Source organism: Sinocyclocheilus rhinocerous, unplaced genomic scaffold (genome assembly GCF_001515625.1).
Source record: "Sinocyclocheilus rhinocerous isolate Xijiao unplaced genomic scaffold, SAMN03320098_v1.1 scaffold756, whole genome shotgun sequence".
In the NCBI taxonomy this organism is placed as follows: Eukaryota; Metazoa; Chordata; class Actinopteri; order Cypriniformes; family Cyprinidae; genus Sinocyclocheilus; species Sinocyclocheilus rhinocerous.
Window position 1 is genome coordinate 778,342 of NW_015662039.1, and position 22,930 is coordinate 801,271.

Sequence of the window (22,930 nt, forward strand, 5' to 3'; positions counted from 1 at the left end):
AAAAAAAACAGTCAACCACCCCTTTAATGCTTATGAACATCCAAATGTTTTTTCCCCCCCGTTTGTAGGCATATATTAAAATCTATCAAGGGGAGGAGCTTCCACATCCTAAATCCATGTTGCAGGTGTGTTGCCCTCAATCTTTAATGTCAAAAACAGTAATATTATGAAACATTTAAAATAATTTAAAATAACTATAATAAAATGTTTTCTATTTGAATGTATTTTAAAATGTATTTTATTCCTTTGGCAAAGCTAAATTCAGCATCCTTACTCCAGACTTCTGTCACATGATCCTTCAGAAATCATTTTGATATTTGCTGCTCAAGAAACATTTTTTATTATCAGTGATGAAAACAGTTGTGCAGCTTAATGTTTGTGGAAACTGATCATTTTTCATTATTCTTTTGAATAGAAAGTTCAAAATAGCAGTATTATTTAACATTTTTTGTAACATTATACATGTCTTTACTGTCACTTTTGATTAATTTGAAGTATAAATGGCTTAAAAAAAGCTTACTGAACCCAAACTTTTGCACGGTAGTCTATATGAAAGTGTTAAATGCCCACTGTGCCTCTTTTACTCAGGCAACTGCTGAAGCGAACAACCTGACAGCTGTCGCTGGAGCGAAAGACACTTATAACAGAACCATGGAGCAGGTAGAGTTACTTTGAGCTGCTAATTTTGCATCTGTTTGACAGAAACATGCATGTAGACAAATTGCAAGTGGTGTGAGTAAAATGCATCCTGCATATCAAGGTTCTTTATTTTCTAAATGGATCATGGATGGAGAGGGACCTCAGTTCTCAGTAAATATAGCAGGAGCGTGACGTGAGATGAGCTAGCCTATATAACTGAAAATAACTTGAGGCCATTGCACTAAAATAGTAGGTTTGTCCTAGATAACTCAAAATACAGAGATGCCTGTTGTGGTTTAATCATTTCTAGAATACATGCGTCTGGTGATTAGGAAATGATTTTGAGCTTATATTTTTGTTGTGTGTATGTCACAGGTATGTGGAGGTGACAAACCATACATCGCCCCTGTTGACCTTCAGCGCTATCACGAAGAGTTTAAGAAAACCTCCTTGCAACAGTTTTGCGCAGTGAAGAAAATGGGCGGCGTGGAGTTCAGTCAGCGCTACCAGCAGCAGTTAGAGACTGAGCTGGATGAAGTGTACACGAATTTCGTGAAACACAATGAAAGCAAGAACATTTTCTATGCAGCCAGAACTCCGGCCACCCTGTTTGCCGTCATGTTTGTTACCTATATGGTCTCCACAGTAGCAGGTTTCATTGGGCTATCAGTGATCGCGGCTCTGGCCAGTCTGGTGATGGGGGTGTCGCTGCTGTCGTTGTGTGCCTGGGCGTATGTCAGATACTCGGGAGAGCATCGAGAAGTGGGTGTGGCGATAGACCTCATAGCAGAGGCCCTGTGGGAACAGGTGAGTTATGCTTCCTGGATGTCTAGGCCTATTCTACAATATTGTTGTTTCAGTTGCTTTCCTGTCGACATTTGTGTTCATCCCATCCTATAAACCTTTCACTTCTAGTCCTGTCATAACCCACTTTTCTAAAGCTGAGGAAGTAATTTGACTCCCCATTGATAGCAGTTGTAAAGAGGGCAGCATTGTCCTGGGCCCTGAGACAATGGGGGCCCATGAAACTCCTCTGTAGTATAACTTACTCATGGAGTCCAGACAAGAAAGGGCCCACCCAAAAAAAAATGTTGTCCCAGGACCTGTGCATTTTAGAACAAACCTTGATTCTAATGCCAGGTTTTCTTCCTGTGTCCTAATGGGAGTGTCAAGATTTAGCTTAATTTATATTGAATTAACACGCATTGAACATTATTCTCAACTGAGGTGCTTTACTGAGACTGAGTCTTGCTATTAGACTATAATAGTATGTAGAGATTTGTTTCTTGATTAACTTTTTGCATTACTATTGCTCTTATTTGGGGTTAAAGGGTTAGTTCACCCACAAAAGAAAAGTGTTATTTACTCATTTACCCTCATGTCATTTCAAACCCATAAGATCTTCGAATAAGAAATGAGAAATAGTGATGGGCGCTTTCAAAGCACTGCTTCATGAAGCTTCGAAACTTTTGTGAATCAGTTGTTTTCGAAACAGTGGTTCGGAGCACGTATCAAACTGCCAAAGTCACATGATTTCAGTAAACAAGGCTTCATTACGTCATAACTGTTTCGAAACATTTCGAAATTTCAATGGTTCGCCGTTGGGGGGCGATCTCTATAAACCCGTGAATCATGCAAGTTCATTGTGATCGCCCCCCAGCGGCGAACCATTGAACCATGGTTTTTACCTGATCTCAGATCAGTTTCATCAATTTGTTGACATTTTTAACGAGACATTTGTGTAATTTAAAAGGATAAGAAATAGTTCATAGTCTCTTACTGGTCTCTATATACAATCTCTCCATAAAACAAACAACGTAAGCCCTGCAAATGAATATAAAATATTTGAAAAACCACATATCATACAGACACTTCATGTTTAATTGTATTTTATTATTTGTATTGCATTTAATGTATTACACTTTCAATAAAACATTTGCAATTTGGCTGTTTTTATGCATGTTTTAGCCTGAGTTTTTGTTGCATTTACACACTTTTGACCAGCAGGTGTTACTAGCGTGTGGTGTTTCGAGTGCTTCGAAACAGTGAATCATTTTGTGAAGCAATTGGTTCAATTGATTCGAAGCTTCGAAAAGGTTTGTTTCTCCCATCACTGATGAGAAATATTTTTAATGAAACCTGAAAGATTCTGTTGCTGCCATTGGAAGCAGGGCTGGGAAAGTAAATTGATGAGAAATGATTCTGTGATTTTTCCGAATGCATCGTGATTCCCTCATATTGATTCTGAGCTCAGTTTTTAACAGCAGATGGGCACTGCATGCTTTAGCAACAGCCGTACGCTGCTTGCTTCCAATTCCTTACACAAACTCGAACCTAATATAATCATAAAGGCTGAAACGATTTACAATGGTGTTCACAGTGGACTGTTTACACATTAATCTCGCGTCATAAAAGCATTCTGAGCCAAGATGCAAGTACATGACTAGATTAGAGTGCAATCTGCTGTTAACAGTAAAATTCAGAATTCAGTCTAGAGAGAACCGCGACGCCTTCAGAAAATCTCAGAATCGATCCACTAATCGCGATGCATCGATTTATCATCGCGGTCCTAATCGAAAGTGCATTTTACCAAAACTTTGATGCTTCAAACAGTTCATAAAGACATTGTAAATCAAGCTGTTTAATTCAAGTCACAACATGCTTTAAATGATGAAAATATAATTTTCAAATACAGCAATCGTGTCACTTTAGAAAACTTTGATTAAACCACTCTATTCTTTTATGATTTTGTCATAACATTTTAGAAGTGTCAAAGTTTTGTGTGGATTAGAAGACTAGGAGGGACAGAAAACTGTCAGGTTTCATTTAAAATATCTTCATTTGTGTTTTAAAGATGAATTATTGTCTTATGGGTTTGGAACATCATGAGGGTCAGTAAATGATGACAGAATTTAAACTTTTGGGTGAACTATCCCTTTAAGGATTTTGAACAGACGCTTGACCTTAAGTCCAGGGTTCTCATTCTCATGGAAAAACTGGAAATATCAAGGAATTTATTTGTCCTAGACCAAGTTAATAAAATCTCATGACTTAATAAAATCAAGGCATGGGCATTTTTTATGTACTAAAAATACACATTCAGCTATTATTTCATCTGTTAGACACTGCTGTTTGTGAGTGCAGTTTTAAAACAATTATTTAAAAATCCTTATATAATAATTGCAAATGACTGGAAAAGACATGGACATACAAAACTTTGAGTTGCTTCAATCAACCAGGCTTTGATGAAGGTTAAAAGAGGTGTAAAAAGTTCCAGTCCATTTATGGGAAAGCCATATCTAGGGATTTGACTCCTGTGACCTGTAAACAGCCACTCAGGACACACTAGCAACCACTCGGCAACAGGCTAAAAACTGTTCAAGCACCATTAAAGTTTTTGTTGTTTTTCCCCTTTTTGTTGATTCTAGGTGCTGAAGCCACTAACTGAGCAATACATGGAAGAAAATGTCCGACAGACTGTTGTGAACTCTATAAGAGCCACACTAACAAATCAGGTGACACAAGCTACAAAGTTGAAGACCAACTGACAGTTTGCTGTGCCTTATCATGCCCCGTGTTTGAACAATCACTGCTTTTATGTTTTGTAGTTTCTGTGATGTTTGGTCATGTAGACTCTAACCAAAGTTTACAGCATACTTTACCCTGACCAGTATACACACCGACATGCTGACTGACACTGTAACAGCAACGGACATCAGTACAAATGCTCATAAATTCAGGTTTAATCATCAGGTATACATGCAGCTTTGGATTTCTCTTGGTTTGAGGGATTATTCAGGGAAGCACTACAAATGTTTTACAATCTGAAAGTGAATTTCAACAGTAGATGTTTAATCCCTTATATGCTTAACGGTTGAATTACTGCTCTCAGTGGATGATCCGTAGCATTTTCCATTTCGCCTTCTAGCACACAGTTACTCAGTGTGAAAACGTTATAGCATTTTGCTGGATTTCTTGTGAGGTATTTTTAGAGCCTTTAAGGAATGCTGAAGTTGTAAATCCATCCAAGACACCCCTCTATTGGGCCTCTTTCTGTACAGTGTTGTTTTTGACTGTATCATAGCCTCATGCATGTAAATGAGTGTACAAATATCAGCTGTAGATCACAAGAGGATTTAATTTACAATGTTTTGAGATGAGTATGAATGTGACGCTGTATTTGCCTTTTGTTGTACTTCAGAGCACCTTTCATTGTGCGCAGTCTTCTGACACAAGGGAGTGCTCACGAGAAGACTTGATTTGTCAGTCTTTTAAGGTTATGCCATGTAATGTATTTTTTAAACAATTAAACTATTTAAAAATGTGTGTTTCTGGTTCCTTCAGGATTATTTAGGAAGCAATTGCTTATGTGCTTTATATAAAGACAGCAAAAAATAAACACTTTACAGTAAGCTTCCATATGTTAACAATGTTTATTTTTGTATTCAAGTTAAAATTAATTTAAATTTTAAATTTTTTAAACATGAATTTGGAATAGACAGTAGTATATTTAACTATTAACCTAGATTATTTTTTCTCTCTCTCAAATCTTTACACCGCAAGTACAACAGAAACAACCACCACCTAAACTCAGTGTACCTGCAGGTCAATTTGCTATGCTGCATTTCTACAGTAAGACTGAAATCTATTACAAATCTAAAAATGAAATACTATCAGATTTAGCTGAACACCTACACAGGTGTTAATCTTTTAATTCATTTACTGTTTATGGTTGATTTTAGGCATATGAAATTTTTGGTAGGTTTAGTGCATTTTATATTGGCCAAACTGAACGTTGGTAAGGAAAACTGAAGAGGTTTGAAAAAGAGACCTACAGTAAGCATTCAGAAATGGGTCCTAGCGATTATAAAAAAATAATAATAAATGCCATACGAGTATTGTTTATTGTTGGTTCCTAATGCATTAAATAATTCTCCCTTATTGTAAAGTGTTAACTAAAAATTTATTTATTAAATAAAACTACAAAATTCTAACCAAAGGCAAATATATATATTTATTTAAAATTTTTTTTTTTTTTAATTAGATAATTATATTAAGTTCCCCAGTCTTGCGACATACCAAAACTGCTGGCCAAGTTTGAGTTGAGCCTCACCAGTGTGATAATAGCTGCTTTTGTTCTGGCGACGCTAACGTTACAGTCATTCAAGCGGAACCGGTTCGGTTCAAAACCATTTTTATAACGTCTTTTTCCTAGCGCTTAGCGTTGCCAGCATTGGTCCTGTTACTATGGCGACAGACATTTTAAAACGTTTTGAACAATGGGGATTGAGTGGCACAGTAGGCTTCTGACGCAGTCCGTTTGGATGCTGGGGAGTAACGCAAGTAAGGTAAGGGCTCATTTCAACAATTTCATTTCAACATCTATGAAGTGCTTATTTGAAGTAAATCGCGAACACCATTGCCTAAACGACTTGCCTGGATTTCTTACAGTACAAACAAACTCAACTCACATGGACCCGGGCCTTAAACAGACTAGAAGATGTATGCACAAGTGTAAACTTGATAGCATTCAAGACACGCAGCAGGACTGTGACAGACCAGTTCCTGATAAGTTGGGCACCCAGAAGCCAGAAGCCATCAGCAGTGAAATGCAATCAAATGACAAAGAGCTGCTTTTTAGTCGGTGGAAGAAAGGACAAGAACTCCCTGCTAAATCCCAGCATGCTGCAGTGGATATGCTTGAAAACAGGTTCTTGAAAGTGCGACAGAGTTTACTGCGAAATACAAATGAAAATGTCAGTCACGATTTTAATGAGCAGGCAATTGAATCCCTGCAAAGAATTCTAGCAGGAGCAGATCTGCTGAAAAAAGAAGAGGCTACGATGAGTATCCTCGGGTCAAAATATGATCTCCACATGGATCATAAAGCCTTACACCTGCCCTTTGGATACTTCATTAAGTCTAATTCAACACGATCTGTTGAATGCTCCTCAAACCCATCCAAAGCAGTTTTGAAGGAAATATCAAAGGGCCGAGAAAGAAGCAGAGCTGACAAAAGTTCATCTTCGAAGAGTAAACATCTGGACTTCTTTGAAGTCGTGAAGGAACAACTGCAACAGAAGGACTTGGAGAATCAACATCTTGTCCATTTGTTGTTGGTCAAGCGACAAGAACTGAAAGATATGAAAGAGACGTCGAAGCAAAAAGAGAAGGAAACCCAACTCGTTACTGAAAGGCTGAAGTGTGAGGAACAGAAAAACACCGAAATCACCACCAGGTTTGAGCAAACCTCTGAAGATTTGAAGAAGGAACTCGCTGAAGCCAAAAGTAACAACAAAACGTCTATGAAGCAGCTTAAAGCACTGATGGAGAAATACGAGCGCCTGAAAACACGCGCTAACACCGTGAAGGACCAACTCAACGTGGAGCTCAATGAGAAAAAGAGCTGTCAAAAAGCATTGAGGAAGCTCCAGCAGATGTCTCAAGAGCTGCTAACCAAGCAGAAACTTCTGGAGGAGCAAAGAGATGTAGCAGACCGAGATCTGGCTTTATGTAGAGAGACGCTGCAGATGATGGACGCCGAACACAAGAAGAACATCAGCATTCATCAGAGACTTGAGGAGGAGATATCAGCCACGAGAAGTGAATCTGCAAACCTCAGAGAACATTTACGTCAAGCTCAGGAGAAGAACAAGGAGCTCATTCAGTCGACTCGCTCCAAAGAGTCTGACAATCAGAAGAGCGTTAAGGAATTTCAGGAGGGGATTGAAAAACTGAACGCTGAGTTGGAAAACTGCAAAATAGAAAGAGACCAAGCGCTTCAACAGGTGAAGGCTGTGAAATATGAATCGAAACGGATTCACAACAAGCAGAGCGTGGAGATACTTCAGCTGCAGGAGCAGCAGAAAGCCTGTCTGCAGCAGTCCGATGGTCTGAGAAGAGAGTGTGAGACTTTGATGCAGATGCTCAGTAAACTCAAGAGAGACAAACAAGTCTTGACAGAGAAGTTGGAGAGCATTCATAAAGAAAAGATGGCAAGCACGAAGGAGGGAGCACGGCTCAAAGAGGCCATTCGACTGCTGGAGCGAGAGAGAGAGGTGCTGTTAGCGGAGATGGAGGACTTGCGAAAGGATTACCTCGGCCTCAGCGACAAGATCACACAGAAAATGGGCCACATGGATGCAGCTGATCCTCCCATGACCATCACTGACGTCACTACAAACCATCAGAGAAATGCTCAGAAGTTCTCACACGCCGATGATGGTATGAGACCTGATTCCTAAAATATGACTTACTAATAAAATTCATGACGTTTTGCATTTTTATGTTTTAAAGCCCAATTTATTCAAATTGTATTATAAAGGAGTAAAGTTGAGAAGAAAAATAAATGTATTTTTTAACATTTTAGTATTTGGTTTGGCCTTTTAATTACAGCCAGCACTCATGCTGCATGAACTCTGACCTGAAATCTAACACTTTCTCAGTGTCACAAACTGCTGAAACATGCTCTCATTTCATCAAACATATTTGATTAGTAAACTAGAAAAATAGTGCAGAATGTTTTTGAAGAATATTTTTAAATTGCCAGGTTTAAATGGAGAAAAAATGGGCACCACCATTCAAAAGTTTGAGGACAGTAAGACTTTAAGTTAACAAGAATGCATTAAATGGATCAAAAGTGACAAAGACCTTGATATTACAAAAGATTTAGATTTTAAATAAATGTTTTTTTTTTGGTAACTTTCTATTAAAAAATGTATCATGTTTCCACATTTAAGCACTGGAGTAATGGCTGCTGGAAATTCAGCTTTAAAGGGATAGTTCACCCCAAAATGAAAATGCTATTAATTACTCACCCTCATGTCGTTCCAAACCCGCAAGTCCTTTGTTCATCTTCAGAACACAAATTAAGATATTTCTGATGAAATGCGAGAGCTTTCTGACCCTGCGTAGACAGCAACACAACTGACAAGTTCAAGGCCCAGAAAGGTAGTACGTACATCGTTAAAATAGTCCATGTGACACACATACCACATGCTTGTGTCGTGATACTCTCCTGAATGCGCAGCAAAAACTGACACAGAAGAGAAGACATTGTTGAATAAAGTCGTTATTTTTGTTCTTTGCACACACAAAGTATGCTCATAGCTTCATAAAATTACCGTTGAACCGCTGATGTCACATGGACTATTTTAACAATGTCCTTACTACGTTTCTGGGCCTTGAATGCGGTAGTTGCATTGCTGTGTATGGAGGATCAGAATGCTCTCATTTCATCAAAAATATCTTAATTTGTGTTGCAATGATGAACGAAGGTCTTGCGGGTCTGGAACGACATGAGGGTGAGGATTATGAATTGCATTTATTTGTACATTAAATATTTCTGTATTATTGCAATATGCAATAAATTGTAATTTGATCAAGTAACTGCAGTATTGCTGCGCATGAGGAAAAATTTTTTACCAACCCCAAATTTTTGAATGGAAGTGTACATATCCATTAAGTCACACGAAGGCATTCATTATAACTGCATGCATCCTGTCTTTGGAATGAAAATATAATCTCATGGTTTTCTTCCCTGCAGTGATTCAGGACATAAGAAGAAAACTAGAAGAGGAGAACCAGCAAAAATGAAATTAATTGTTGGTTTTCTACCACCAGCTATTGTGTGCACATGCACACTTTCTCCTGTAACAATGTAACATTTCTGCACCAAGTTATTTGAAATGCAAAATTATAGCCCATATTTAAATAAAAACATCACATGCTGTATAGAAAATATTTATAATATTTTGAAAGCATGAAATCTAAAACAAAGTTTGTTCTACAGTATTCTAGAACAGTGGTTCCCAACCCTGGTCCTGGAGGCACCCCAACACTGCATATTTTGCATGTCTCCTTTCTATGATGCACCAATTTCAGGTCTTAAGAGTCTCTACTAATGAGCTGATGACCTGAATCAGGTGTGTTTGATTAAGGAGACATGCAAAATGTGCAGTGTTGGGGTGCCTCCAGGACCAGGGTTGGGAACCACTGTTCTAGAATGTCAAAGTGCTTTGAAGCGGTTTACATGTGCGATTCCTATTCAGTCAACTACATATGAAATGTACAACAGTATTTACAAAGTAGCCAAAATGTGGGATTCCTGTTTTTTAATGCTAATCCCAAAACAAAAGTTGACATGGCATTGAAAAGAAAGATACATGTTAAATCTGCTAAAAATCATAACCAAGGATGGACTTATTAAAAGCAGCAGTGGTCAACTTAAAGTCTAAAATAGAAAAGATCTCAATCTTTGAGTAGAACCAGCAGGCAGCTTTTGGACCAGTTAATGTTGCTTGATCAGTGTGGCAATGATAACTCAACTTTGGCCTAATGGCAGATTTCAAGTGTCAGTGCTCTCAAGACAGACTGATGTCACCACTATCATCTTTGGTCTCAATAACTTTAAACACCCCGTCCTTCTCCCGTTTAACACGCTTCCTGGCTTGATCTGAAAAGGGAGATTTGATTCACATGAGACGGGCATTCAAATGTCAAAGTATTACTATGAAAATCAATATGCAGTGGAATCTACACATTACAAAAGACACAAAAAAAGACATTGAGATCTGAGACAAAAAGGACACTTACTCATTAAATCACTACGGTCCAACAGGATCTCCAGATCTTTGTCACTGATGACCTTTCCTTTAGTGCCTTTCACTGCCCTGCAACAGCATGAATCACATCAGAACAGTCATTGTGATGCAACTTACTACAGAATATAGCAATACTTTGTGATGGATTAAAAGTCTTGTGACAGTCAGATATACAGAATGAATATACCCGTCATAGTCTCTGGACTTCAGCAGTTCCACAAGCTCATTTACATCCACACAGCTCTTGGTCTGGTTGAGCTCTGCTTTAGAACCTTTAAACTTATCTAAAAAGACAAAAGCAAGGAGAAAAAGTCAATGGAGAGTCGCAGCAAAAACGTAGATCTTTAAAAAAAAAAAATTCATTCAATTCATTAAATCCAAAGGTTGGTAATGTGGCATTTTCTGCAACAGCTCCGTACTTTTGTGAATGACCATCTTCTCTAGCTTTCTCTTGGCAGAGGCTCTCTCCAGGATCTTCTCATCAATGGTGTTGGCCGTAATGAGGCGGTAAACCATCACAGGCTTCGTTTGACCAATACGGTGACACCGATCCTGTGCCTGCAAATCCGCCTGAGGATTCTGAAGATGAAATTCATAAAACATATGCTGATAATGAGGCCTTTCATTCAAATCAAAATTAATTAAAGAATAGATGCTTTATCCAACTCTATTCATTTTGCTTTTAAAGCGGCCACAAATTAAGATTTTTTTTCCCTCATGTTAGTTAAATCAAAATCAGGGAACAAATTACAACAACATGACCATAGGGATGTAACGATTCACTCAACTCATGATTCGATTCACGATTTTGATCTCACGAAGAGGCAACCACTGCATTTTAATCATGATCCAAACAAAGATGCTGCATACATGCAACATTAACAGTTTTTAATCTAAACTAGGTTGTATCATTTCGAAATTTGAAGCAAAAACAGAATGATTTGTCTTCAGTTTTGTGAAACAAAAAATATCTGCATGAAACAGAAACAGCAGACGAGCTGAATGAGACGCAGATTCACTCTCTGCCAGCAGGTGGCGCTTAAAGCGTTTCCTTGGTTTCCGCTGTAAACAAAGCAGTGCTGCACTTATGAACTTTAATATGCATTATACAGAGGCAAGATGAAAAGAAAAAATACCATCTTAACTTTTCTAAAGACAGTAAGTTCCCCTCAGACATACATTCATATAAACTCCTACACCTAACTGAATCGCGATTTGTTTAGCATTTCAACCGATTTGAATCGTCACATATTTGAATCGATTTTCAACCGGCTCGTGGTTAATCGTTACATCCCTAATGATTTAACTAAAATGATGTAACAAATTCTTAATTTCATGGCCACAATAAATATTTTGTCTGCATGTCATGTGCGGGGCTCTATACAAGTCACAAGGTTGCACAGCTAAAATCATACCCAGTCACTGTCAAATATGATGACTGTGTCGGCAGCTGTGAGATTGATCCCAAGACCACCAGCTCGAGTGCTCAGGAGGAAGAGGAACACCTTCGGATCAGAAGAAAACTTCTTCATCTGCATGAAAAAAAATTAAAAATAAATTGTCAAATGAAAAGAACTCGCACTAACTGTAAAGTGATGACAATTTGTATTAACCAACAAACTGCAGCTCACATTCTCATCTCGGTCTGTGTAGCTCATTGACCCATCCAGTCGGCTGTATTCATAACCACGGAGATAACAATAATCCATCAGAATGTCTAATATGGAGGTCATCTGGCTGAAAATCAGCACCTGTTTAAAAAAAATTTAAAATTAAGATTATGGATGAAATTAAGATAATTTTTTTTCAGAAAGATGAATTAAATTGACAATCCTGAAAAAAGTATAAATTTTTCCACAAAAATATTAAGCAGATGTTTTTAATAAGTAATGTTTCTTGAGCAGCAAATCAGCATAGACAGGAGTAATGATGCTGAAAATTCAGCTTTGCATCACAGGAATCACAACATTTCTGTTTTCTGCATTTTTGATCAAATAAATGCATCCTTGGTGAGCATAAGAGACTTCTGTCAAAAACATTAAAATTCTTTCAGTGTATGAAATATAACCATACATACAGATATTTTATGCAGGCAATTAAATGTGAGCAAAATTGGCTTATAACCACAGTGGAGTTTGACTCACTGATAGAGCTGTTAATCATTAAAATGTATGCATGAGAGATTGTGAACTTTACCTTGTGCCCTCTTTTCTTCAGTTCAGGAAGCATTCGGTCCAGGATAAGAAACTTCCCTGATGTTTCCACTAACTGCTCATCAATCTGTAACATTGAGATGATTATCAGTACCTCTGTTGCCAGTACCTTCATACCAAATCAGATCATTCCAACGCATGCACAATTAAGTGTGAAGTACCTTAAATTCTCCAGTGGCGGGGTCCAGAGGATACTCTATCAAGTAAGCATGGTTGCAGCACCTTTTCAGCAGCATAAGTATGTTTTGCAGTTTCAAGTTGACTTGAGCATTAACTGGCATGAAAACATCCACCACTGGGCTGGAGCTAAGGAGAGAGTAACCATGTCACATCAAAAAGCTCACAGCTGAGTTTAAAGCAGAGGTTAAACTGGTAAATACAACAAGAGAGACAGACCTTGCCTGACTTTCCATGTCTTTCTGAACCTTCTCTAGGTACTTCTCAAGATCTTTCACAGAGTCAGTGTTTGACTCAGAATAGTCCACCACCTTCCTGGTCCTGCGCTTTGGTCGGCCACTGGATGTTAGCGGCACAGGTGCTAAATCATCCTTAAGGAAGTGTCCAAAAAGATGCTATTAATAATGAATAAATACTTCAACCACACTCCACCTGCTATAACTTTAATATCCTATTCACGCCGAGACAAATATTCAGCATTGATTAGAATGAACAGAATGAATCTGTTCTTTTGGTTAACGCATCTTGTATTTGGTGCTGTTTGATGAACTCCAGAGCAGATACAAAAATCTGAACAGCAGTAAACACTAAATGCTGTTGGACATCCTACTCCATGACAAGCAGGTGTCAGAAAAGTAAAGTTGCCCAGCGCTTTGCGTATAACAGTAACTTCTGTTTTTCTTTTCCATTAGTGCAACACTGTCATAAAGTGCATTTACATTTTCATTCAGCCCATCTGCCATTTTCCATGCACTGGTCTGAACAAAAATTTTATTCAAAACATTTGTGTTGGTGCAAATAGGCCACTCACCTTCTCCTGACCCAGCAGCTTTGCTATGGTCTTGTTAACAATGGCCATGTAAAAGGCCTCCTGTTTGTTGGTGAGGGGTGCGTACACTACAATCTCTTTCTTAGGTGGAACCTCCAGTGTGACGTCTGACTTCAGTCTTCTCAGAAGAAAGGGTGTGAGGATCTGAAAACAAGTTTAAATGCCATTAAAACCAAAAGCAAAGAACAGAACAAATGCTTATAATACTCAGCCTATATATAGCCAAAGACCACTTAAAATGTACATTTTGGACAATGTATACAAAACAGTGTTGTCATGTCGTGAAGATACCTGATGAAGCATGTGAAGGATATTCTGTTCGCGCTCATTAGCTACAATGTTTTCTGCATCTGAAGTGATGGTGCTAATGTCAAACCATGACTCAAAACTGAGGGGAGAAAAAAAAAAAACATCAACTTTTGATTATTGAGTCAAGAAAATCCTCTGTTCTTAAGACAAAATCAGTATCGTGAACTCCCTTTGCATGTGCCTTCTTACCTCTTCAGGTCATCAAACACATCTGGGAGGAGGAAGTTGAGGAGAGACCACAGCTCAGACAGGTTATTCTGCAGGGGGGTTCCTGTCAGCAGCAGTTTGTTGTCAGTCATCAGCATTTTTAGTTCTTGCACCAGCCGACAGTTCAAGTTTTTAATCCTGTGGCCCTCATCCACAATCATATAGTTCCAGTGGAAACGCTGAGGAGACAAACATGACAACACTCCATTCATGCACTTCAAAACTTGCTTTGTGCTTCAATTTGACGCGATAAATTCACCACTTTTGCACAATCTTTGCTTCAGTGGCAGAATGGGCCCCATGCAATACTTTGATGAAAGAGTGAACATACAAAAACTTTTCCTGATGAACAGTGCACAAGACCAGGGAACAGACTCATTTCTGCATTAAAGTAAAACAATACAACACCAGATCTGTTTACCTGTAGAAGCTTCCTGTCTCTCATGGCTATTTCAAAGGATGTAACAACAACAGGGCACATTCTGAGAGGCCCCTGCGTCTGACGGATCGTCTTCACCAGATCCATCCTCTCTTTTTGTGAACCATGATACAGCAGGACAGACACCTTAAACACAGAGAGCAAGAACAAAACAGTCAATTAACAGAAACCTCTCAAACTGTAGGAAACTGACTTAAAACATTCATTTCGATAAAGATGAACAACAGTTATCGTTTCACACCTCTGGGGTGAAGCGCTTGAATTCTGAGATCCAGTTTGGAAGAGTGGACAAAGGAGCCACAACTAGGAAGGGCCCAAGGACCTTCTTCTCAACCATCATCGCAATATGGGCGATGCACTGTATGGTTTTCCCAAGACCCATCTCATCAGCCAGGATACCATTGATACCATTCTCCCACAGCATCTGCAACACACCCATTCATTAGCTATTATACAAACATAATATATTCACACAACATCCTTGCTTTGCAACTCGCATGTATTAGAGCATAAGACAGATGAGTGTTTGCTTATCCCTTTTTAGGCAGTTCAGAGCATGCACACATTATTAAGAAAATAGAATCCAGCTCTAATTCCAGACAATGGAGAATAAACATACTGCCCTCTGCTGGTCATGTGTTTATTCAGATCTCACTCACCCTGAGCCACTCTATGCCTTCCACCTGGTACCACCTCATCACACCCCCAGTGAAGAGTTTGGGCTGCTGTGCAGGCACAGGTTGGCCATTCACGGTTCTCTCTGGATCCAGCATCTGCTTACTATTTTCCCGCAAAGTCTCAGACAGTCGGCCTTTAATATCAGAGTTGGTGTCGCTCATCTTCTCTATATCCTCAGCTTCCAGTTTTACTGATGAATGAGCCTCCTTCAGAAAAGAGATCAAATCAAGTATTAAGACTTGAATGTTCAATAATTACATTATTAAATATTACAACAATAACCTGTAATATAACAATGTTTTCTAAAGGGATATAGTTCACCCAAAAATGAAAATTCTGTCATTAATTACTCACCCGCATGTCGTTCCAAACCCGTAAGACCTTCGTTCATCTTCGGAACACAAATTAAGATATTTCTGATGAAATCCGAAAGCTTTCTGACCCTGACTTAAGTCATTATTTTTGTTTTCTTTGTGCACAAAGTTCTCGTAGCTTCATAAAATTACAGTTGAACCACTGATGTCACATGGACTATTTTAACGATATCCTTACTACTTTCTGGGTCTTGAATATGTCAGTTGCGTTGCTGTCTATGGGAATGTCAGAGAGCTCTCGGATTTCATCAAAAATATCTTAATTTGTGTTCCGAAGATGAACGAAGGTCTTACGGGTTTGGAACGACATGAGGGTGAGTAATTAATGACAGGATTTTCATTTTTGGGTGAACTATCCCTTTAGTTTTTAGATTTGGTATCCCTAGTGTAGGTTGTATATGGCTGCCAAGAAGTGTAGCAACTTGGCATTAATACAGAACGTAAGCTCACAAGTGTGTTTTATCTGCATTTTACAACAGTGTCAATACAGGTAATACTGATTTCACAATGTCTGAAAGCACAATTAACAAAGCAAAAAAACTTTACCTCTTCCAATTTAGGTTTTTTGGCCTTTGACAGAATTTCCTAAAAGAGAGAAAAATACACATCAGTAACATAACAGACATTAATGGTGTCGTTGGAAAAACATAAATAAACTGAAGGCTCACCTCTTTGGTCATAACATCTGCGATTTTGTAATCCTCTTCCCTTTCACGCTTCTTTCTTTCAACTTCACAAAAAAAAAAAAGAGATCAGTATTATTGATTGCACATCAGACATCTTACTTTCTTATTTTAATATAACAGCATCATAATTAATAACCTGTACTGAAATGCAATCTGTGAATCCTACCTTTTACAGTCTTTTTATCATTTCCCTGTGGAAAATAATACATCATGAAATTTGAGAATTACAACTCTTTTATCCATATTTTTCTACATGAAGAAAAATGTGATAAAGCATAAACCCAAACTTACCTTTTGCTTCTGACTAGCAGCTCTCTTTTCCAGTCTCTCTTTTTTAATTTTTTCCTGTAATTAAAAAAAACATATTTCTAAATGTATATATTTTCTAATGTTAACAATGCAGCTGATATTGAGAGCATGCTGCAACTGTCTATCACTAAGAACTGACAAAAAAGAACTTGACAGAAACATTAGATTTTGGCAGCATTTGATTGGCTCCTTCACAACCCTCTGCCCACAAACATCTGCTTACGTGCCACTTCACCAGCTTACAATTCATATCAGATGAAAACATTCAAGAAAGATTTACATCCGGGAATGGTAAACCTCCTAGTGTGACAGCTCTTTCCTGTCTTTCAAACACAATACTCACATCTTGCTGCTGCTGTTCCATCTTTGTGAGCAGAAACTTTGAGTAAATGTTGCTTTTCTCCAAAAGGTGCTGAAGTCGTTTGAAACGCATTTCTTGGTTCTCTTTCTCCCACGACTGTCTGGCCTGTTAAAACAGCATTCAGTATTAATAAAGTGAACCCAATACTCCATAATAAATTACATTTAATTTATAAAAAAATATAAAGACTTTTGCAGAACAGGGCAACGAGGAGACTCAAGGGTCCCACATTTTAACAAAAAGCATTTCTAATGCTTTTCCATAGTTATTACTGGCTAAGGGTACAATTTCACTTTACAGTGATTGCATACATAAAGACAATGAAGTTTTGCCTTATGGTTTTTCATGTGTGTGAGAAAGCAGTACCTCTTCAATCATTTCTCTTTCTTTCTTCTCTCCCTCCTCCACTAAATGCTTCTCCTCCTCCTCCATCTCTTTTGTAATGACAATCTCTCCATGCTGGCTTTTTTCTGTAATATGCAGGAGATTACTGAAATTAAACTGAAAGCTGCATGGACTTGCACAGGCAGGTCTGCCATCATGTACTGTGAATACTTTTGACCTACCAATAGCGGTCTCCTCCATAGCAGTACCTTCTGGTTCTTCAGATTCGTTGGGTTTGGGGCAGTGAGGAGAAACACTGCGGGTCTCTTCTTTGACAATGCTGCAACATGTGAACATGAAGTTAATAAAAGCATATGGCTCTGCCAACACCTCGCGCCTAATGCACAATAAATGCACTTACCCACTCATTTCAGCTGCGTTCTGGGTAAACCGTCTGTAGAATTAAACGCTTTTGTGCACGTCTCTCAAACCTTATCAAACGTCTGCAGTGTAGCTTAATATGTAAGTTAATGCAAATATGTCTAACTAAAGACCCTATTAGCTAACACACAACAAAGCCTTACACAAGCGTTTTGTAATAGCAGAACAGAATGCAAATAATGCACCCGAACTGAGACTATTTCTTTGCAAAAAAGTATAAAATTATACAACTCTCCTAAAAGCCGAGGTCCAGTCACGCTGCCGGCAGATACACAAACCTCGCGCCTGTAACGTGAAACTTTGCTGTAGAGCTCGAGGCGTTTCGCGCCACTGTGGACTAAACCATTACAGCGAACATTTTGAGGGGCGCACGTCTAACTGTACTCGTTTAATGATTCGCTTTATTGCAGTAATATATAAACATATTGATTAAGACCGTGAAAGAACTATTTTTTTTAAAACAATGAAGACTTCTTCTCGCAAACAACTTTGTAAACAAGTCGAAAAGTTTGAGACGCAGTACCATCCACCCCTTATACTACGGCGCGTATGCAAACTGCCTAGTTGATATTTCCCGCGAAAGTACAGTTCATTCAATGCAACAAAGTGGGGTGTGTAAGAGGATCAGATTATTGTTTGATCTTTCCGCCATGTACACACACACACACACACACACATAATTTATTTAGGGCTCTTGAGTCTTAACACCCTAAAGATAATTAGCATTTTCAATCTATGGGGTAACCGGATAACTTGCATTTTACTTTGCATTTCAGGAACAGAGTGGCTTCAGATTCGCCGAACAAAGAGTGAAAATATCCGAAAATGTCCACACTCCACAAACCTTATTTTACTCCTAAATTGATATCCGCTATTCTAATAACCCATAAGAAGCTCCCGAGGCGGCTCATGTCATGAACATCTCTGTAGGAGGTGAAAACTCAAACCTGCTGTACAAAGAAGATGCAGCAAAACAGTGAAGTAGAAAAATAGCAAGAGCTCGATGAACTAGTTACCTGGATCACGTTATGTCAGGTCTCGCGTTTCTCTCATCAATTTTACTATAACGTAGAAAAGTTATATAACGAGAGCATGACAAAGTATCATTAATTAGAGCAAAGAGGTGGTACTCCGCTTCATGACGTGCCTAAACACCTTCCTCAAGTAAAATGATAATAAATTATTATTCCTCCCCTTAAACTATATATTTCAACATAGTGCTGACGTGACGTGTGGTCACAAAACTAGCTTATCCAATCAAAATCATAATTAAGAGTTTGGATTTATTTTTATTATTATTGTTATTATTATTTTTATTTTTTTTTGAATGAAGCTTCCAGTGCATACATATATAAATGCAAAAAATAAGACACAAAAATAAATATACAAAATAAAAAAAACAAGTATTACAACTAGTCAGAATCGACGTATTTACAGTTTAGTGGATATTAATAAGTAAAATACCGTATATTTGTAAAATATAGCACTATAAGTGGAGTAAGAAGGGCACTGAGAGATGGCGCAGAGACTGAACTATCCGATTTATATATCATATGTCTGAATGCTATGATCTGAATTAACCACAAGGTGTCAGCAGAGAGTTGCTTTTCTGTCATTATTTGGTTCATATTACTAGTCGAGTTCAAATTAGGTGAGCCTGGCTCTGCTATTGGCTACTGAACCCATATTATGTGTACTCCATTGGTTGTATGTACAAGAAAGACTTTTATAAACATACTTCCTATTCTTGAATTGTTTTACACTTTAATTAATTGTCTGCACTTCTCATCTGTATTGGCTTCATTCTTTTATTGCCTATTAATACTACTCTACTTTTCACAACAGTTTTATTCAGGCATAATTTGAAGACTGTGCTTCACCATGTGTACTAAAGTGCGGATTTGGATAATAAACATAAACTTTATTCATTAGGTTAAATAATTTAAAAACATCTCCTGTCTTAGTAATGCGTGATCAGTGACTATAATTGAGCTTTGCTGAAAAACATGTCAGCTCATGCATTATGGCCTTTAATTTGATTTCGATGGCACACTCAGTGGATTCTGAGCATAAGCCAACAGTAGTGAAACAAAGGTGGCTCTGAAATTCTTCACGCTTGATAAGAGCAGATCCATTTACAAAACAGCTTTTCGTCAAAGGACAGGACTCCCTCCTGCGCACTGTCCCAGAGCAGTCTTATCTTTCCTTTGGGAGAGTGTGTGCTCTGCGTCACGCGTCTGCTCAGCGATTCTTCGGCCTTCCTTCCTTTCTTCCATCTTGAAGAATGAACCGCTGCAGATGCCACAGGAGCCTGAGGCCAGATCTGCCCAAATTATGCTTGAAATCCAATAGCCCCACATCCAGTAATGGAAAAGAATGTGTTTGGGAAGGTCTTCATTCATTCGGGTCATTGTAAAATGTAAAAGACATAAAATAAATTACCTTAGGCCTGTGGCTTTCAATCAATTTACATTCCCCTATAGTGTATGTTAACAGAAATCACTTTACAACAAGGTCTAAGTGTGTAGCATTACTTAATGCATTAGCTAACATGAACTAACAATGAGCAGTCTATTTTTATACTTATTAATCTTTGTTGTTTGTTAACAAAAATATATTTGTTCAACTTTTGATTTTAAACATGTATATCTGAGATTATCTAAGATTAATAAATGCTGTATAGTTCATTGTTTGATCATGTTAACAAATGAAACCTTGTTGTAAAGTGTTTTTGAAAAAAATCTGAAAAATCATCTTTATTAAGAATACAAATCAAGAAAGTTTTTGGTGAGAGAACCATTTTTGAAGATTTATTGTAATGATATTGTCCTATAACCAAACAAAGACAGATAAGATGTTCTATAAATAAAACTTAATTCAATAACTTAATAACTCAGTACTGAAAATTCAATATTCACTGACCAAACACCACATGATTTATATATTTTGGTGTAACACAAAGCACTTCACCTTAGCAAATGATTGACTTAAATATGCAGGAGGGGTAATAACCAAACAATGGAGTGTAAGAGGAGACTTTCGACTATAAATTATTTCATAATAACATGTATCGGTTGAAAAATGGTGGTCATACATGTGCAAGGTGTGTTAAGTTGGAGTAGTGGGGATACATCCGGGTTATCAGGAAGGTTATCATGCATGGACAGTGCCTGTAAACATATGGAAATGACCTATTAACCCATTTCCTCCATTGCAGCTCTCCGTCTGTTTAGACTTTTAAGTGTGCCACATTATTTTACACTTCTCTCACTGACATTTGTAATTATGACCCGTAATGTAACATTCATTATTCCTAAAAGAAGAGTTCACTCAAAAATGGGAATTTTCTGAAAGTTTACTCACCCCTAGGCCGTTCAAAATGTACACGAGTTTGTTTGTTCATCGGAACAGATTTGGAGAAATTTAGCATACATCACTGTCTCACCAATGGATCCTCTGCAGTGAATGGGTGCCGTCAGAATGAGAGTTCAAACAGCTGATAAAAACATCACAATAATCCACAAGTAATCCACACCACTCCAGTCCATCAGTTCATGTCTTGTGAAGTGAAAAGCTGTGTGTTTGTAAGAAACAAATCCATTATTAAAATTTTTTTAACTTCAAACCATTGTTTCCAGCTAAAATTAAATTAAATTAAATTAAATTAATTTAATTTATGCATTTAGCAGACGCTTTTATCCAAAGCGACTTACAGTGCATTCAGGCTATACATTTTTTTACCAGTATGTGTGTTCCCTGGGAATCGAACCCACGACCTTTTGCGCTGCTAACGCAATGCTCTACCACTGAGTAAAATATGAGTCCTCTATCCATAAGTGTTTTCTCCAGTAAAAAATATGCACAAAATATGCACAGATCAAAACGCGAAAACAGTCCAAAACTGTTTTTTATTTTTATTGGCCAGAAATGGCGGTTTAACGTTAAAAATGGATTACTTGTGGATTATTGTGATGTTTTTATCAGCTGTTTGGACTCTCATTCTGACGGCACCCATTCACTGCAGAGGATCCATTGCTGAGCAAGTGATTAATTTCTCCAAATCTTTATTGCTGTTTGAAGATGTGGAGGTGTTGGCCCACTGTAAGCTCACTTTGTTCCCTGTCTTCATTTTTCTACTAGAGCGTAGCGCCTCTATTGTCCTCTGCCCACATTGTTCTTCATTTTGTGGCAACAATGAAGGAGTTCACATGAGGGAACCTGTCTGAGTCTTTGTCTCAAACACTTCAAGGTTTCCTGTACTCATCATAAATCATCCTGCTTTAAGACCGGCTTTATTGTCTTCTTGTTCAAGATAAATATAGGTTTATTCACTGTTTAAGAGATCAAATGACAATGTAACAGAGACATGTGTTGATGCTTGAGGAACATCACACAGGTGTAGCCAAAGACAGCAGGGAGATTTTCAGACAGAAGAGATATTTTTATTTCTCCTCTCTTTGTTTTGTGAATGGGAGATTGGAAAAACAGCTGCTCCTACCTCTTTCATATTCTGTGCTGTTGCCAACAAGGCTCAGCTTGTTACCTGATAAAAGCTTAATAAGTCCTGACAAACAGATGTTAATAGTAAGAACATTATTCCATCAGATAAAGACCCCCATGAAATCAAAATTGGAGTTTTGAGATCTAGTCCAGTTCTCCTCTGAAAGTTGACCAAACAAACAGTGTGCTGTTCTGAACCGAAATGAGAATGCTTTTAAATTCGTTAATTTCAATTAGGCTAAATTTGAATTGAGGTAGCAAACAGGATGCAATATTGCAGTTATGTGCTTATAACTGTCGTTTTAAAGTAGAAAAGGCAAAATTTAAGATCAACTTTGAATGTCTTGTTCGAAAGTTTTGAAAAATGCTTAAAAAGCTTTGAAGTGTGAAGGTTTATAGGCCTTACAAACCAACAAGATATACACATTTAAAATTTGTTAAAAGTTTTTGAAGGCGTCATTATGTACTTATATATAAATTTGTCCAATAAAATGCTCTTATTTCTCACCTCTAAGTGTTACATCCCTTCAGTTACAGTGTAGATTATATGCCTGTTTTAAAAGTATTTTTTATCAGCTCTTTTAATTACTGTAATGGTTGCGCAATAAACCTTTCATTCAATGCAGTACAGCTTAAAAACGTAAAATGTTAAAATGATTTATATGAAGTTATTGGTGTCTTTGCCAATTAGTTTTAATATTTTAAAGTATAATTTTTATTTGTTTAATATTTATTTGTTTATTGAGGTAGAGAGTGGCACTGTCACTGTCTAATTTCATTGTGTGGAAAAGAGCAGCTTGGACATTTTCGCTTGTTTTCCACTAAAGAACGAAAGTCATACA

The 22,930-nt window shown here is 37.7% G+C and overlaps 3 protein-coding genes across 4 annotated transcripts in view; 2 read left to right on the forward strand and 1 right to left on the reverse strand.

Moving 5' to 3' along the window:
* The window catches only part of LOC107727384 (atlastin-2-like), a 9,768-nt gene extending 4,789 nt beyond the window's left edge, over positions 1-4,979 (forward strand). The window contains exons 9-12 of the mRNA XM_016537240.1: positions 69-125; positions 589-660; positions 1,015-1,446; positions 4,068-4,979. Coding sequence (XP_016392726.1) covers positions 69-125; positions 589-660; positions 1,015-1,446; positions 4,068-4,187 — 681 coding nt within the window. The 3' untranslated portion in view covers positions 4,188-4,979. The remainder of the gene's footprint in view (positions 1-68; positions 126-588; positions 661-1,014; positions 1,447-4,067) is intronic.
* A 970-nt stretch (positions 4,980-5,949) lies between these two features.
* LOC107727386 (coiled-coil domain-containing protein 110-like) lies at positions 5,950-9,431 on the forward strand. The gene is made up of 3 exons (XM_016537244.1): positions 5,950-5,987; positions 6,091-7,863; positions 9,185-9,431. The coding sequence occupies exons 2-3, from the start codon at positions 6,111-6,113 to the stop codon at positions 9,232-9,234; spliced, it is 1,803 nt and encodes a 600-aa protein (XP_016392730.1). The 5' UTR covers positions 5,950-5,987; positions 6,091-6,110; the 3' UTR covers positions 9,235-9,431.
* A 167-nt stretch (positions 9,432-9,598) lies between these two features.
* LOC107727385 (lymphoid-specific helicase-like) lies at positions 9,599-18,698 on the reverse strand. Of its 2 annotated transcripts, none has more exons than XM_016537243.1 (23): positions 18,605-18,698; positions 17,390-17,487; positions 17,190-17,293; positions 16,806-16,928; positions 16,445-16,498; positions 16,320-16,344; positions 16,136-16,197; positions 16,014-16,052; positions 15,075-15,299; positions 14,657-14,839; positions 14,398-14,541; positions 13,959-14,155; positions 13,752-13,848; positions 13,443-13,604; positions 12,851-13,002; positions 12,616-12,760; positions 12,438-12,521; positions 11,873-11,992; positions 11,657-11,773; positions 10,661-10,820; positions 10,429-10,525; positions 10,234-10,310; positions 9,599-10,093 (listed from the first exon to the last, which is right to left on the reverse strand). In XM_016537243.1, the coding sequence occupies exons 2-23, from the start codon at positions 17,406-17,408 to the stop codon at positions 10,002-10,004; spliced, it is 2,478 nt and encodes an 825-aa protein (XP_016392729.1). In that variant the 5' UTR covers positions 17,409-17,487; positions 18,605-18,698; the 3' UTR covers positions 9,599-10,001. The 2 variants fall into 2 exon arrangements, with proteins under 2 accessions (XP_016392729.1, XP_016392728.1); XM_016537242.1 differs by lacking the exon at positions 18,605-18,698 and adding an exon at positions 17,569-17,860.
* Positions 18,699-22,930: the final 4,232 nt, after the last annotated feature.